We start from the raw sequence: 15,859 nt of genomic DNA, 5'->3' as shown, positions 1-15,859 counted from the left end.
TTTATGATTTGTTCATACAGACTGAGCTGGCTGCTCAAAAAGAGACCCTAGATATTGAGCACTGCAAAGCCTTGGAGACCCTCAAGAAGCAGGTACTTAGTCAGCCATCCCTACATTACTTCAGCTTACTGGTTTCTTAAAAAGCTCATATATTAGGTGTGTTCTCAAAAATGTACATGTACACTTGCTGGTGTAAGTAAATCTTGTGCAGGGTATGTGTTACATTAATTCTGTTATCTCGAATGCACCTTAAAATAAATGTATTGTAGTTCCATTGTTCAACAAATTACATCAGTATTTTGGACATGCACAAAACTGCACTTGAGATTCTATTGAATTTTTAATCTCCTTCCATCATTGTTTTAATCATTGACATGAGATTTGTCTTTACATCCCATGTGCTTTCTCAGGTCTTAGAGTTAGAGCAACAACATAACTGTGCTCTCCAGGAGCTCTTGCACAGCTACACTGCTGAGAAAGAGCAACTCCTCAAACAGCACCAACTCCAGCTACAGGTGTGTGTAACGCGTGAGAGTATTACATTGCCTGTGTATGAGAGAGAATCTGTCTTTTTACAGAGTGAATGAACATCCCATGCTCTGTCTGGCAAGTTTTTATTGGTTGTCACTAGAGTCTGTCTCTTACTCTTACAGCCCATTAGAGAAGGGATTTACAGGGTCATTGTTCATCCTTCATAATGGTGTATCTTTGTGTAGAGGCAGAGTATTTGAGTTTTTTCTGCCTTTGGTATTAAACAAATGCACATAGGAGCTGAAGGGTATATCTGCTCGAGAATTGGAGGCATGTCGCAGGGAGCTTGAAGAGGAGTCATCAAGACAACGTCAGCACTTCTTAGAAGAGGTGGAGCTCCTAAAAGTCCAATCAGAGGACAGGCTGCAGGACAGGATTAATCAACTGAAGGTAAGAGGAGATGCTTGGAGAGATGAGGGAGATGAAAGTTTTGAGGCTTTTTTTTTTTTTTTTTTAAAGATCTTTTAAAATTAAACAATATTGAGGCAGTCATGTTAGCCATGTCAGTTCATTTGTGACTAATATAATTATCTTTCCCCTTACTTTAAATTGTGTGTTTATCAGTGAGTGCTCGTTTGAAATATCATTATGTAATAGCTCTGGATTAATGAGAGCTCTAGTGTGTGTGTGTATGTATGCGTGTGTGGTGGCGGTGGCTGCACTACCCTCTAAGCTGCAGCTGTACCAGTTCATTTCCAGGGTATTTTTTTTCCCCCTATTGGACTCTGTCACATTGGAGCTTTATTCAAACCCAGTTTTCATGTAATCCCATCATCATATATGAGAAGTGTACATGTCCGTCTGTCTCTGTTCTCTGAATCTGTGCTCCTGGGTCGTCCATGTATTTGTCTTGCTGCCATCTGAACAGTGGCTAAATGGGATGGATCTAAGCTTTTTATCCTCTGATGCAGAAGGTTTTAAGGCTGAAGGTACTTTTTTCAGACATCTAGTATTTAACCATCTGAAATGTGAAGCCTGTAGTCAGATAAATGGTAGTGAGACTTGTCCAGAGATATCTATAACTTAAAAAAAAAAAAAAAAACTACCATTTTTAATTTATGTACCACCATTACTACTTTGTTTGAAGGTGGAGTTTGAACAGCAGAAGGTGACAGAGTTTGAGGACCTGAGACGGAGTTTTACGTCTGAACAAGCGGAGAAGGAGCGCAGCTACACAGACAAAATGAGCCAGTTGACTGCCCAACTGCAACAACTTGATGCTGTTGTGGCACAGGTATTACACACTTATATAAGTGGTCCTCAGTTTAGAATTATTACAGTTTCTTGCTTTGTTTTTAATGCAGATGAACAGCTAGGAATTAAAAATGAAAAAACAAAATTGCTGCTATTGCTAATTGTGTCATCCACAGGCTAGATCTTCCCCTTTCCCTCACTTCAGTTTACATCTTGTCTATCAGATCACCACATCAGTGAATAACTGTGCTAATCTGGTGTGTGTATGTTTTAGTTGTCTATCGGTGCTCTGTTGTTTGAAGCTGGCTAGATCTGAAAGGGATACTTGATTTTAATTGATCAAAAATGGTAAAGAAATCCCTATTCCATTTTTTACAAAGGGAATCTTTTCAGATTTATTTTTTCTCGTATCTAAATATATTTGGTTTATATGAAGCTTTTGGAGAAAATCTGCATTGATTTTGTTGTATAGATCTGATGCACACCTGAACTTTTTCTGCCAGTTCATTACTTTAAATTATCTTGGTTAGTACCAAATAACCCAGTAACTGTTATATCCTTTTAAAGCCAAATGTTTTGACACTTTAATCATTCTTACACCTCTAATTCTGTAAATCAACAATAAATACAATTGGCAATACTCTGTGTGTGCTGTGTGTATACAGTATATTTGTTGCCATAGCACCTGTCCAACTTGACTCTTTATAGTAAGATATTAACACACACACACATGCAATTTCACCCTACTTGAGAAGGAAAAGAGAGGTTGGGAGGGTGCTGTTGTCAGGGCAACAGCATTGTTTTTTTGTGGCAGGTGGCTGCATGAAATGTGTTTGATGGGGTTAGAGGGAAAAAGAGAGGGAAGATGAAAATGAAAGGAGAGAGATGGAATGAACGGCCTGAGGAAGAGGAACTAATACAGATCTGGAAGAAAACAGAGTGCTGTAGCTCAGTCCTGCACTGACTTGGAGCTTAAGATATGAACTGCTCTCTAGAACTGGTCAGTCAGTATATGTGTGTATCTGTCCAGTTGTCTATCATCTATCTGCCTATCTACCTCATAGGGAATGGACATGGATTAATTTCATTTTAAACCAATTGCTCTGTTTGGGTTCAGTTGTTTCTTATCTGGAACTCAGTTACAAACATGATTATGTATGGTTTTTAAACAAGTCAGCAATCTTTCTTTTGCCTCCCACACCAGTTGCGAGCAGAGGTTGGCTGTCTCCAGCAAGAGCTGGAAGGTAAACGTGCAGAGATGGAGACCCTGGATACCCTCCTCCAACGGAGGGAACGAGAAAGCCAGGAAGGAGGCAATCTTCTGCAGATGCTCACTGACGACTTGCGGACAGTTAAAGAGGAGAAGTAAGTGATTTTCTGCTGTATGTTGTGTGTACTGCTTCATGGGTGTAGCAGTTACAGTTAAATGAGGTTTATACCTTGAAATGTGAAATTTCAGTTCATGCTGGTTAGTACCTGGTCACTTGTAGATTGGCTAGTTCAGGCTGTCACATAACATTTCAGTGGCAATTGTCTGACTTCAGTTTCAGTATCATCAAAATTCTTATTGGAAAATATAATTTTTATAGTATTTTTCTCTAAATAAGGTAAAAAATGTTTAAATTTACCTACAGAACACACCTTGTTTTGTTTCTAAACATTTGCTTATACCTACCTGGGATATTTGAAATACTTGCCAGTATGCCCAGAGAAGCAAAACATCTTTTTCCCCAACATGTGCATATGCTTTGGTTGTTCAATATGTGTGATGTGTAACTTTTGTTCCCCCAGACAGAAGTTGCACCAGGCCAATGAGAAGCTGAGTAAGGTGCTTATTGAGATGGCTCGCTGCACCATTGTAACCGAAGAGCTGATTGGACAGAAGATCAGTGCCAAAATGAAAACATCTCATTGGAGAACCTCAACAGGAAACAAAGATGCACAAGAATTAGGTCTGTTGTCCTCAGATTTATTTTAAAGGTTATGATTGTACAGAAAGCCACAGCTCCTATGGTTCCTTCATGTTCAATCTGCTAAGCTTGTTTATTGTTTTGTTTATGTACATATCTTATGTATTTCTGTTGCAGACTTGTCATCGGAGGACTTGGAGCTGACCCAACTGCTCTGTGAGAGCCTGCTGGTTTCAGATACTCAGATGAATCCTGGAGGGGAAGAAGCTGCTCTGAATGCTTGCAGCCGACTGCGTCACACAGTAGACACACTGCTTGAGTTGCTCAACCAGGCCAACACACAGGTATTTAGACCTGCCATTACTTTCAGAAGGATACCTCAATGCACACAAAAACTTTCTTTCAAATATGTTCTTTGTTCTTTTAGAAATGTTGGCTGTCTAGTCATTGTGGGTTTTTCTTGTCTTCAGCTGGAACAGACTCATGATGTCCACCTTTCTCTGGAGGAAAAGTTCTCACAGGGCAGAGAAGACTCCGCCCAGCTCATTGAGCAGCACAAGCTCTTAATGGAGCAGCTTGATCAAGAAGCAAAGCTAAAGAGTCAACTCCAGCTAGAGCTCCACAAGACAGAGGGTGAGCATTGTGTCCTCTGGTTCTGCTTTACTTGATTTTGCTGATAAGACTGTGAAACATGCTGTGTACTTTTTATTTATTTTTTTCTTCATGTGTTTAGGGCTCCTAGAGGGGTATGTAGCTGAGAAGGCAGTCCTAGAGGAGTCTCTACAGCAGAAGGAAGCACAAGAGGAAAGATTAGTAGAGGAGCTTGAAGACCTGAAGGGCAAGCTGCATCAGATGCAGGGCCTCACTACAGAGCTGGAAAATCTCAGACGGAAGCATCAAGAACTTAGTGAGGAGCACACAATTCTTCTGCGTCAGAAGGAGCATCTCTCTGCTGGATTGGGGGAGAGAGAGAAAGGTGAGTAGTGGGAGCACAAAGTCATTAAGTGATGTGTGTCTGCATAATGTTACATGACCTCTCTAGTGAGGTTGACAGTACACTTATATAACGTCTGTGCTCAGATGTGTCTTCTCTCCGTAGGCCATCAGCTCAATTTAGATCGTGATGCAGGTTTGTGGGTCAGAGTGCAGTATGATCGTGTGACAAGGGGTGGTGGATTAATGTGCAGTATATTTGCAGTGCTGTGTGAGGTTGCTGTTTGTAACTCATTGACTGTAGCTTATAACAAAAGCTCTTTGAGTGCTGTGTCATTTATTATTTAACTATTAAACAATGTTTTAGAGTATAGCTGTTAGAGAATGCTTTCAGTGCCTATTTAAGAAAAGCACTGTATGTGTAATAGTTGTGTATATTTAACTTATCTTACGCTTTACCTGCTTTTGAAACTCGTCTTTGTATTTACACTGAAACTATTCCTCTAACCATTCCTGCTTTTTTTGAAGCTCTACTTGCAGAGACTGAACGTTTGACCCAGGATAGGTTGGACTTGCAGCGGCAAGCAGAGAAGGACCACAGCTCTCTGTCTCAGCGCCTCAGGGTCCTGGAGAGAGAGCTGGATGAGCAAGAATCAAAGGTCCTAGAGACTGAGCTTCACCACCAGACCCAAACTGAAGACCTCAAACAACATGTCCATGCACTTGAGAAACAACTAAAACACAACCGGCAATTCATTGAGGTAAGCTTTTATGAGCTGAAATGCTAAAATTAAATGATTTAAGCTATCCTTAGCTGAATGAGTAAAATGTGTGTGATTTGTAATGAATTGGTGTTTTTTTTTTTTTTTTTTGTCCCTTCTGCTTTTGCTCTGAATATGATTTTGACATCTCCATATTAGTTTTCTGTGTAAGTGCAGATGAGTCATGGTCATGAGAATCATGTCACTGCTTAATGTAGTAGACACTGTCTATCATATTATTGCTCTCCATACAGGAGCAAGCTGTGGAGCGTGAGCATGAGAGAGAGGAGTTCCAGCAGGAGATCCGAAGGCTGGAGGCCCAACTCAAACTGACGTCCTCTGTGGATAACAAAGGACATAAGGTGAAGCCCATTCATTTAGTAGCATGGATAGGGAATAACATATGAGGTGTCTGGGATTTACGTTGTGTGGTTTTGATTATGTGACTTTGTTTTTTGTGATGAGTCCATAATGTGGTGCTGCTAGTATTCTAAACTATTTTACTGAAGTATAAAATGTACTACTTCAAAGGTTCTAATGATGAATGTATTACTTGTTTACCAATCGGCCTGACTATTACCATTTGTTTATCCCTGTGTTGAATGGACTGCTGTAGTTTGAGGACTTGGTTCTGCAGGTATGACATCTAACTGTAGCATGCTTTTCTCAATGCCTCTTGTGCATGGTGTGTATCTTATATCATTATTTCAGTGTAACCAAGCTTACTAGAGATTGCATGAATGCTTTTATGTTCTAGCATTACATTCTATAATTCATTCCCATTTCATTGTTTGTTGGTTACTATTCATTTGCTTCTGGTTTGCCATTTGTCTTTCTTTGTGTCACTGCTCTCTGGAATGGTTTAACTAAATTGTTCAATACAAGTGGCTGCATATCCAAAATGGCTTATTTAGCTACAAATCATCCAGTTTTCCCACTTGCAAATCCTTTTTCTCTCACCAATAAAACTTTGAAATTGGATATCCTAAATGTTGACCACTCTCTTTGCAGGTAGAGAATCTACAAGCTATCATCAAAGACAAGACGGAGGACCATGCCTCATTGCTTTCAGCCAATCAGCAAGCCCAGCGAGACCTTGCAGAACGCAATGAAGAAATAGACAAGCTGGCTGGGCGAATCAGAGAGCTTGAGCAAGCACTACTTAACAGCGTTGAGCATAATAGATCTATCAGCCAACTTGAGCAAGAGCTTCACAGGGTGAAGTTGAGAGAACAGGAGCTCACACAGGTAAAAAAAAAAAAAATGCACACACTGTACATAATTCAGCGAAATCAGTGTGCAGTGTCAGTGTTTTTTTTTTTTTTTTTTTCCTTCATAAATGCACTCTCTTCTGTCAGGATAAGCAGGCACTGGAGCAGCAGCAGCTGTCTAATAGGCTTCAGATATCTGCCCTGCAGTCCAAACTGGATGAGACAAGACACTGTTACCATGACAACACACGTGACCCCACCCAGGAGCTTAGGGATGCCCTGGACACTGCTCAGCAGAGTCTACAGAGCAAAGAGCAAGAGGTTTAAGATTTTTTGCAAAGCTTGCGTAATGTAACCAAGATGACTTTGGCTGATTGTTGATGATTGAGGCTCTTGACTGCAGTGCCACCTAATGGTAAAAATAGTATGGGTAACAAGACTCACCACAGGGTCTAGAGGTCTTTGAAAGCTCCATGCATGTAACTCACTACAGAACCCTATTTTGCAATTATAGAACTCTAAATACATTTCATTATTTGCAGTTTTAAGGTATAAGAATGATAAGAGTAATGTTGTTTGCCTTTCAGGTTGAGGTCTTGCTTGGTCAACTGGATAATGTGCAAAGAGATTTGAGCATTAAAGAGGCTGAATTAAAACACCTCACATTACAGCTGGAGATACTAACCAATCAGAATGCAGCTCGTGTTAATGAGCTCCAAGAGCAGATTGCTGCCCTGAGGGTGAGAATTCCTTTGTCATCACACCAAATGATTCTGTTAGGAGTGTCTGTCTAGATACACAGTCCACCACCTGTAACAAAAATGACAAATTTGTAACAATGGCCCCATAAAATGCATTTCAACTCTGATTCAGTACAATTTTATTCAGTTGTGATGAGGATGTTAAAATGTTTCCTGCTTTTTGTTGCAAATGTGGAATCAGCAAAATACCAGATGTCTGCTGCAACCCAGAAGGTGCACATTTTGACATTTGTTGCAAGGCGTGTGGTGCCTCTGACCACCATGCATTTTGAAATCGCTGTATAATAGACTATAGACACTGTATGTATGAATAGTAGACCTTTGTGTGGGTATTTATGGATGTCTTGGAACAGGTATGTGATATGGTGACATGCTAACAGGACAGGTGCAAATCACACACTGTGAAACTCTGCTGGAGACAGGAGCAGTTAATCTCATCCAGGATTTTGACAATCTTTTGCAGCATAATCTAACACTTGCTTTTGAGGTTGCATTAGTTAAGCTTTAAACAAAAGTAAAATGGCGTGTACAAATCTACTTGCAGGAGAATATGTCTGCTCTCAGTATATCCAAGGAGAAAGATAAACAAAGTGAGGTGGAGGAAACAAAGGAAGAGACCCTTCAATCTGCATTACTCCAGGAGAAAAACCAGGAAATCGACCACCTCAACGGTGAGATCCAAAGGCTGGAACAGGAGCTGGGGACCACCAGGAACAATAAAGTAAGCACAATCACACACATACATTACTTGCAGCCAGTGTGACATTAGGCGTTGATGAGGTAGTGATAAGTTTAATTGTCATGGTTTCTAATCTCTGACAAAAAGGCTTTGGAGGACGAGCTTGAGGATCTGCACTCACAGGTGGAACATCTTCAGTCTGAAATCGCAAGAGTGCGTGAAGACAAAAAGGAAGAAGAGGAGCGCCTTCATGAGGTCATCAGCACACTGCAGGCAGAACTTGCCACATTGGGGCCCAACCTGCATGAAGTCAGCGACTCTCAGGATGGTGACAGCATCAATCCCTCGCCTGCTCCCAGCCCTGAACCTCACCACTATACCACCCAAGAACAAGAAAGGAGTAGACGGCCAAACAGCCTGAAGCAAGAGCTCAGTCTGACCCATTCTGCCTCCTCTCGATCCCTTCGATCTCGTTTCAAAGCCCTTCAGAGTCAGCTGGAGACTGCAGTGGCAGAGAAGGAGGCACTGGAACGATTGCTTCTCACTCAGGAGGAAGAGTACAGAGGACATGGGGAGGAGTTTGGAAAAAGGTTGAAAACTGTGAGAGAAAAGGCAGATGAGCTCCAAAGTCTCCTCACTGTCAAAGAAGCTGAGCTGGAGGAGCTTAAAGCACAGGTTGAAGAGGAGAAGGAGAAAAGAAAAATATCTGAGGAGGAGAGAGACAGTTGCAAAAGCCAAGCCCAAGAGCTACACACCCTGCATGAGGAGAAAAACAACTTGAGCTCTCTGGTCATGGAGCTCCAAAAGAAAGAAGAGAACAGGGTCAGAGAAATTGAGACTCTAAAAACTAAGGAGCATGAGATGAAAATAGAAATGGAGGCCCTCAGAGAAACCAGTCTAACTCTTGAGAGAGAGGTGCAGGAGATAAGAGCTGAAGTGGTAGAGATGGAAGCAGTGGTTGCTGAGGAAAGGACAAAGATTGAAACACTAGAGACCATGAAGGGAGAGCTTTCTGCTGAATGTGAGGCACTGAGGAGGAGGGAAGTGCAACTGCAGGAGGAAATTGAAACCCTCAGACAGGAAGTTACTTCAATGAATGCACTTATCCAGGACCTGAAGGTTCAGCTCATTGAAAAGGAAACCAGTAAAGAGGAGGCCCAAAAGGAGGTGCTGGTGAGTGTCTGTACTGTACAAGGTAAACTGGATTGATCTCAGTTTTAAAAGTACACTCCAAAGTGCAAATATGAACCAAACCTACAAGCACAAGTTATGAATTAATGACTTAGCATTTTGAAGCTGTTTTTGGCATCAATAGGTTGTAAAAACGATAGCTTCAAATAATGTCTGAATACGCATAACTAAAAAATGTATATACACAAGTACGTACTGAAAATGGCAAGTAAATTTCCTTAGTTTGTTACAGATTTGAAGAGGCCTGGGCTTTTCTTTGTAAAGTTACCCTGAAAACTCAATAAACCTGCTTCAACAGGCCCCATTAATATCTTGATATAAGAAAATATCTTGCTGCCGCTTTTTTTTTATTTTACTAGCATGCAGCTGCACTAGTAACTGCAGGCAAGACCACATCTGGTTGTAGTTAAAAGCGTAATGACGTGTTACGGCACTGAGATGGCAGAATCTTGCTCACACAGAGGAAGTGACATTAAAATGAGGAAGAGGAACATTTTTAGCTCTTGTTTTTAAAGCTCTGCTACACTTTATTTTTCATTTCTTGCCCTTGTTGTGGCAGTAATCTGGTAAGGAAAAACTATTGAGACTCTAATGCATTTGTTAGGCTAAGCATGTCTTAATCTTTGGGTAAACTTGGCACAGCTGCTTTTGGCAAAGATAATCATTGTGGTCACAATACAGAGTAGGTACTAGTGATCTATATGAAAGATTTTGACAGTTGTATAAGCTGGGAACACGGTATGCACAGCAAATACAAATAAATATAGTACTGAATAAAATAGTGTTGCATAGTAAAGTGCCCTTCTTTTTTGGTTTTGAAAAACTGAGAAAGAAAAATACAGGGTTTGAATACATACACCAATCCAGGAAAATAGCTGGTAAGATATTGATATGGATGTTTCTCTTTTTCTCAGACGCATGCTGAGGTGACTCTGGCTAAAGCAGACACTGCTTTGAGACAGAAGGAGACTGAGCTAATTCGCCTGAGGGAAGAGCATCAGGTACTGAGGGTGGAGCTGACTGCTGTGAAACAGAGATTAAGTGCCACCACAGGGAGAGCAGAGAAACTGCATGAGGAAGGACAGGTATGGGTATGTGAGAAAACAATGTGAGAAGTTGTGCAGTGGGCATTAGCCTGTCACTCAACTCAACTCGGTTGTAATTGTACTGGGTTGAGGATTATAAATTTAGCAGCTGGATTTTAATGTCACTTACATTTGTCCGTCAGACCAAAGACCGTGCACTCGTCGAATTGGAGACTGATAACCAGCGGCTGAAGGCGGAGCTTCGACTTCTGCAGGAGGACCTGGCTGGACTGGAAGAGGAACTGGCCAATCGGCAGAGAGAACTACAGCAGCTCAGACAACACTGTCAGCAGCAGGACAAACTTCATCAACTTGGACACTCACAGAAAAGTGAGTGGTTATGTATCAGACTATGTATAGTCAGTGACGTAGGGGTAGTTTAGCTTTCTGGTGTGTAACCTCCCTCTGATGGCAGTTTAAATTATCTACCTGGAATGAAGTGTTGCTGGACTTCAGGCATGGAATCAAGTGTAACATTGTTTAAAGCATAGTCCACAGCTACTGCTTAAAAATTTAATAGTGAGGTTTCGCTTATCAGCCCCAGCTTTACTGCTATGTTAAAAAGAACTGAAGAGCTCACTCAAGACTTGGTATGAGTTGGAAGAAAAGAACTGTAGAGATTATACATGCATTTGAAACATGGCTTTAGACTCTGAAGGATGAGTCTAAATGAATTATGCTGCTCATAAGTCCCCCCCTGCCCCCATCAACTTTTGATGTGAAGCTAATGCAGATTTGCTAATTTAACATAAAAACAAAACCAAAAAAATAACTTGATAAACTCATTAGCATTTAGAGGTTCAAATAATGAGTAAATAAACTCATTAGTGTGAATATATTTTTGTTTTATAATTGAAAAAATGTATAGCCTCATACAGAAATATTTTACTGTCAACATTAAATGCTAGCGAAGTATTTTCAGTACGGCTGACAGATTGAGAAGCAAAAGTACTAACAAAAATAAATTGATAATGAAAATGATCATTTGCTTTAGTTAGCTGGTGTTCTATAATAAAACTAGATTGTGCTGTGGTATAAATCTCTCACCCTTTAAAGATGGTAGCATCTCAAAAGAAATCATCTCATACTGACATTTTTTTTTTTTTTTTCTTCTGTCAGACATTTCTCACAGTGCTTTTGAGGGCATTGTGAGTCTATCTCGTGATGAAGTGTCCCTTAGTTCTCCAGAGGTTTTAAGAAGACTTGAATGCTCTGAGGACAGAATCCCAGAACAGTTCCATATGTCTGTTCTTGGCTCTCGTCTGTCTGATCTCAGTGCTCTGAGCACAGGCCTGGATCTCCCTCAGGTTAAGTCATCTCCAAAGGTTGTGATGGAACCTCCACACTCCAGGACCATCACACCAGATCCACCCACACAAAGTACCCACTCCCCAGGTTCTGTGTCAGTGTCTGACAACTTCTCCATACTGGACTCACTGGATACTGACAAAGTATGTGGTCAGATGGTGTTATATATGCAAATCTTTTGGATAGTAAACTTTTACTTTAGTTTTTTTTTTTTTTTTTTTTTCCCCAGGTGCATGAATTGGAAGGACTTGACCTAACGGCACCTCCATCACCACTTGGCTCCACCTCCTCCTTGTCAGCACCAGAATGGGCCAGTGATGGATATGGCAGCAGTGAGTATTAACACCAAGCCTGAAAGGCTAAAGGTGAAAATTTCAGGTTTTAGTTACATTGGCAGTACTATTTATGGAGTTTTTTTGGCAGCAAGAAAATTACATCTAACACAAATTATCACCTGCTTAATGCTCTGTTCTCTTGTGTCAGATGTGAGTTCAGAGTTGGGTGCAAGGCTGAGAGTGGAGCTTGAACAAACTGAAAGGCTGGATGCTCAGTTTGTGGAGTATCTCCGCTGCCGAGGAATGAACCCCACAATTAACACAGATAGTGCTGCAGGCAGTATGAGCTATAGTGATGACTTGTTATCACCTGAGCTTCAGGTATAGTTCTCACATACTTGGCAGTGATTGTATTTGATAATTTAGTTTTGTTACTAAGTATCTGTCTCTATATTTCTGCAGGGCCTCTTAAAAAAAGTATATCAAGAAAGCTGCAGAATTCTCACTTTGTCCCAACGTCGTGCCACACCTTCCACTCATCCTCACGTCCTAGACTCTAAAGTTGCTTCAGTGAGCCAGACACAGTATCATTCTGAAGACAGCTCCCCTCTACTGGGCCATCGGGACAAATCATCCTGCAACCCCCCCATGAGCTGGCAACAGGAGAAGAGAGCACTGCAGGAGACTGTGATCGCACTCAGAGAGCTGCTCTGTCGAATGGCACAGAGACACACACAAGTGAGATTCTGTGGGCTTTCATCAATATTTCAACAATACATATATATATATATTAACTATATATAAATGACCTACCATCTTCCTTTCTCAGATGGATTATGGAGGTGATGACTGGCAAAGAGCTCAGCTTCAAACTGATGGGCAGGTTGAATTCCAGCTGAGGGCAGAATTGGAAGAAAGCCAGAAAGAACTGAAATGTGCCCACGACACAAAGCAAGAGCAGAAGGACAGAATACAGTCACTCCGGTATATCCACAAACTGAATAACAGAAGCACACTTTAGCCACTGTATACCAGACACTTCTCAAAATATACAGAACAGGCCACAATATATACTGTCATAGTGGTTGTGCTCAGCATTGTCAACACATTAAAGTGGAATGTTTCTGTATTTGAAATATATTTGTATGTTATTTGGATTTAATTGAATTGGCTATTTTATTAAGACAGGTGTCTGGAAAAAAATCACTGCATTTCCCTAAAGTCAAAATAATTGTTTATGCATTATTAAGGGAATCTTGATTCCTCTGTTGTTTATGTATATTTTCTTAATTTCTTCCTCAGGTTAGCTGTGGAAGAAGGTGAGGAATCTTTGAAGAGAGAGCAGACCAAAGTTCAAGAGCTTCAGCAACAACTGGAGCAGGAAAGAGCTCTGGGTCTCCGTAAGGACAGAGAGGAAGAGCAAAGAAGAGAGGTAAGATAAGGATCCATGATTTTGTTAGCTTAAATACAGGACAGTTGTGCTTGATGCTTTATTATTGAATTTACTGAGATTTAAAGATCAAGCGGCATGAAGAATGTCATGTGGTTTCAGGCCATACCTGAACTTTCCTTTTTAAAATATGAAAGGTAATCCTCTGCTTTACTGTCCAGGCCGTGCAAGTGTCCTCTGAACAGCAGAGGTCAGAGGTCATGACTCTGAAGGGTCAGGTGGAGCAGGAACGGGTGGCCTGCAGCAACCTCAGACGTGAGCTTCAGATTGAACAGTCTCGCAGTGTGCTGCTGGAGAAACGGCTGGACGACACCCACAAAGAGCTAGAAGATGAACGCCAACGTTCAGCCCACCAACAAGACCTCAGCATGCAGGAAAAGTCGCGTCTTGAGCGCCTCCTGACTGAAGCAGAATCTCGTTTAGCAGAAATTCATACTAAGCTTGCAGATGCTCACAGGAAGCTGGATGAAGAGAGAGACCGGTGCTCCAGGCAGGTGGATGAGCTCAGGCGCCGACATGAGACTGATGCTGCCAGAGACGGCAAGTTTATCTCCGATATGCGCGCCCAGCTGGAGCAAGAGCGAAGGCAGGGGGAGGACCTGGCAGCTGTGATGGACAAACTGAGAGCAGAGTTATTGCAGAGCAGAAGGAAATGGGAAGAGGAGGACAGAGCAAGAAGGGAGGAGCTTCACAGGGAGCAGGAGGCTGCTGCTCGACATCGTGTAGCTCTGGAGACCTTGAAGGAGCAGAAACAGGAGGCTAGCCATGCTTTAGAGGTGGAGCGAGAGCGGTGCAGACACCAAGGTGTGGAGCTTGCTGAGCTGAAGGAGAGACTCCGGCTGCTTAAGGACAGAGAGAGGGAGAGGGAGGAGCAGTGGGAGCGAGAGAGGAGGAAAGGGAGGCAGGAGCAGCTGGAGAGAGAGAGACGACAGGAGAAGACCAGTAACAAACTGGTAAGATATCCTCATCTAGTTATCATACTTCAGTGGTATACTCACACATTTAATTCATTTTTTTTTAGATATTTTGGATACACAAACATGCTGCTTTATAAACATTTCTGACTTTAGTGTGAGTTGGAGTTGTTGAGGCAACAGGACCAACAGCGCATGCAGGAGCTACAGCGTACTCTGGCAGAGCTGGAACGAGAGGAGAGAGCGATGGCTGCTCAGAGGGTTTCTGGACAGACAGCACAACACCACAAGCCAGATGCACCTTCACAGCATCACCAAAGTAACTTCAAGACTGATGGTGGCCAGGCAGGCAGCACGCAACAAAACCAGCAGGTATATAAGCAGGTCTATGATTATCTGTTGCCTGGGGTAAAATGGTTCAATTCAAATAATGTTGATGAGGATAATGTGAAAATGAGAAACTTGTTTATATTTGACTTCTGCCCCATTGTCCTAAATGTAAAATACATATACTTTTCTATAGATGCCGTCCATAACACCATCATCATTGCTGGAGAAGTTGTTGAAGGAGAATTCCGAGTTGACAGAGCGTGTAACGTCACTGAGTCAGGAGAGAGCCACCCTCAAACACAGACTCACCTTCCTGGAGCAACAACTGCGCCGCACAGAAAATGAACTCGCCAAGGTCGCCACAGAAACTGAAAACAGACCCATCGGTGACATGACCAGTAACAGCAAGGTCAGCAAAAAACACACATGGTTTGTCATGATTTAAACAGTGGTAACATCTTTTTTTATTTTATTTTATTTTCAGTGGAGCGATTAGTTTAACATTATATAAATGGATGAGCCTATATAGAATAATCCTGATAGTAATCAAAAATTTTCTTGAGTAAGCTGTAAAACATTTCGAGGCTTAGACTATGTCAAAGATGTGATCTGTGGGAACCATGGTCATATACTCTATGTCCACCTTTGATACCACCGTGTGATAACAGCTATAATGATTTCCCCATGCTTAGCTGCATGGTGTTTTCTGACTCCCAAATGGTTGTTTTGTATGTATGTTAATGTACATTTCAGGAAGGCATTCTGAAAAAAGTCATGCAAGTAAAAGAAATGCAGTGGTGGTAAATCTCACTAGCAAACAGTTATATAATTTACATGTTATATCTCAATGTCTCTTCACTGATTTGCAGGTGCAGCGTTTGTATGAGCGGTACCTGCGTGCTGAGAGCTTCAGGAAAGCTCTGGTGTATCAGAAGCGTTACCTGCTGCTACTATTAGGTGGTTTCCAGGAATGTGAGCAGGCCACACTGTGTCTCATCGCCCACATGGGGGCACGACCCTCACCCCCACTCTCTTCCCAGCGAAGACCCCTTGGACGATTTAGGGCTGCTGTACGAGTTGTCATTGCGGTGTCAAGGTAGGTGAGCAACCAGAATGTTGATATTTAAGTGAGGTCAGTCTTCGAGTAGAACTGACGCACATTTTCCCCCCCCTCTCTCCAGAATGAGGTTCCTGACCAGAAAATGGCAGAAAGCGATCAGAAGGTTGTCTCTTTCTGGGACTATCAGTGGTCATGCTCCAGGTCAGCTCATTGAACAAATGTAGAATTTTATGATGATATGCATCACTTGACTGTTGAAATAACAT

The 15,859-nt window shown here is 41.7% G+C and overlaps 1 protein-coding gene across 9 annotated transcripts in view; it reads left to right on the top strand.

The window, feature by feature from the left end:
- The window catches only part of pcnt (pericentrin), a 33,262-nt gene that overhangs the window by 15,399 nt on the left and 2,004 nt on the right, over window positions 1-15,859 (top strand). For 5 of the 9 annotated variants that reach the window (XM_026315079.1, XM_026315340.1, XM_026315421.1 and 2 more), the window contains 31 exons: window positions 21-92; window positions 411-515; window positions 769-921; window positions 1,619-1,765; window positions 2,930-3,090; window positions 3,517-3,677; window positions 3,813-3,979; window positions 4,106-4,268; window positions 4,369-4,611; window positions 4,735-4,764; window positions 5,097-5,329; window positions 5,584-5,691; window positions 5,946-5,966; window positions 6,341-6,577; window positions 6,688-6,861; window positions 7,128-7,280; window positions 7,846-8,022; window positions 8,128-9,153; window positions 10,086-10,256; window positions 10,400-10,586; window positions 11,376-11,707; window positions 11,794-11,896; window positions 12,048-12,220; window positions 12,302-12,577; window positions 12,669-12,823; window positions 13,142-13,271; window positions 13,451-14,242; window positions 14,360-14,575; window positions 14,727-14,942; window positions 15,403-15,629; window positions 15,715-15,794. In XM_026315079.1, the coding sequence (XP_026170864.1) occupies window positions 21-92; window positions 411-515; window positions 769-921; window positions 1,619-1,765; window positions 2,930-3,090; window positions 3,517-3,677; window positions 3,813-3,979; window positions 4,106-4,268; window positions 4,369-4,611; window positions 4,735-4,764; window positions 5,097-5,329; window positions 5,584-5,691; window positions 5,946-5,966; window positions 6,341-6,577; window positions 6,688-6,861; window positions 7,128-7,280; window positions 7,846-8,022; window positions 8,128-9,153; window positions 10,086-10,256; window positions 10,400-10,586; window positions 11,376-11,707; window positions 11,794-11,896; window positions 12,048-12,220; window positions 12,302-12,577; window positions 12,669-12,823; window positions 13,142-13,271; window positions 13,451-14,242; window positions 14,360-14,575; window positions 14,727-14,942; window positions 15,403-15,629; window positions 15,715-15,794 (6,589 nt within the window). The remainder of the gene's footprint in view (window positions 1-20; window positions 93-410; window positions 516-768; window positions 922-1,618; window positions 1,766-2,929; window positions 3,091-3,516; window positions 3,678-3,812; window positions 3,980-4,105; window positions 4,269-4,368; window positions 4,612-4,734; window positions 4,765-5,096; window positions 5,330-5,583; window positions 5,692-5,945; window positions 5,967-6,340; window positions 6,578-6,687; window positions 6,862-7,127; window positions 7,281-7,845; window positions 8,023-8,127; window positions 9,154-10,085; window positions 10,257-10,399; window positions 10,587-11,375; window positions 11,708-11,793; window positions 11,897-12,047; window positions 12,221-12,301; window positions 12,578-12,668; window positions 12,824-13,141; window positions 13,272-13,450; window positions 14,243-14,359; window positions 14,576-14,726; window positions 14,943-15,402; window positions 15,630-15,714; window positions 15,795-15,859) is intronic. The other 4 variants (XM_026315165.1, XM_026315509.1, XM_026314987.1 and 1 more) reach the window with 3 other exon arrangements.

Source organism: Mastacembelus armatus, chromosome 22 (assembly GCF_900324485.2).
Source record: "Mastacembelus armatus chromosome 22, fMasArm1.2, whole genome shotgun sequence".
NCBI lineage: Eukaryota > Metazoa > Chordata > Actinopteri > Synbranchiformes > Mastacembelidae > Mastacembelus > Mastacembelus armatus.
Note: the sequence above shows the minus strand (reverse complement) of the source record. Positions and strands in the feature narration are given on the sequence as shown.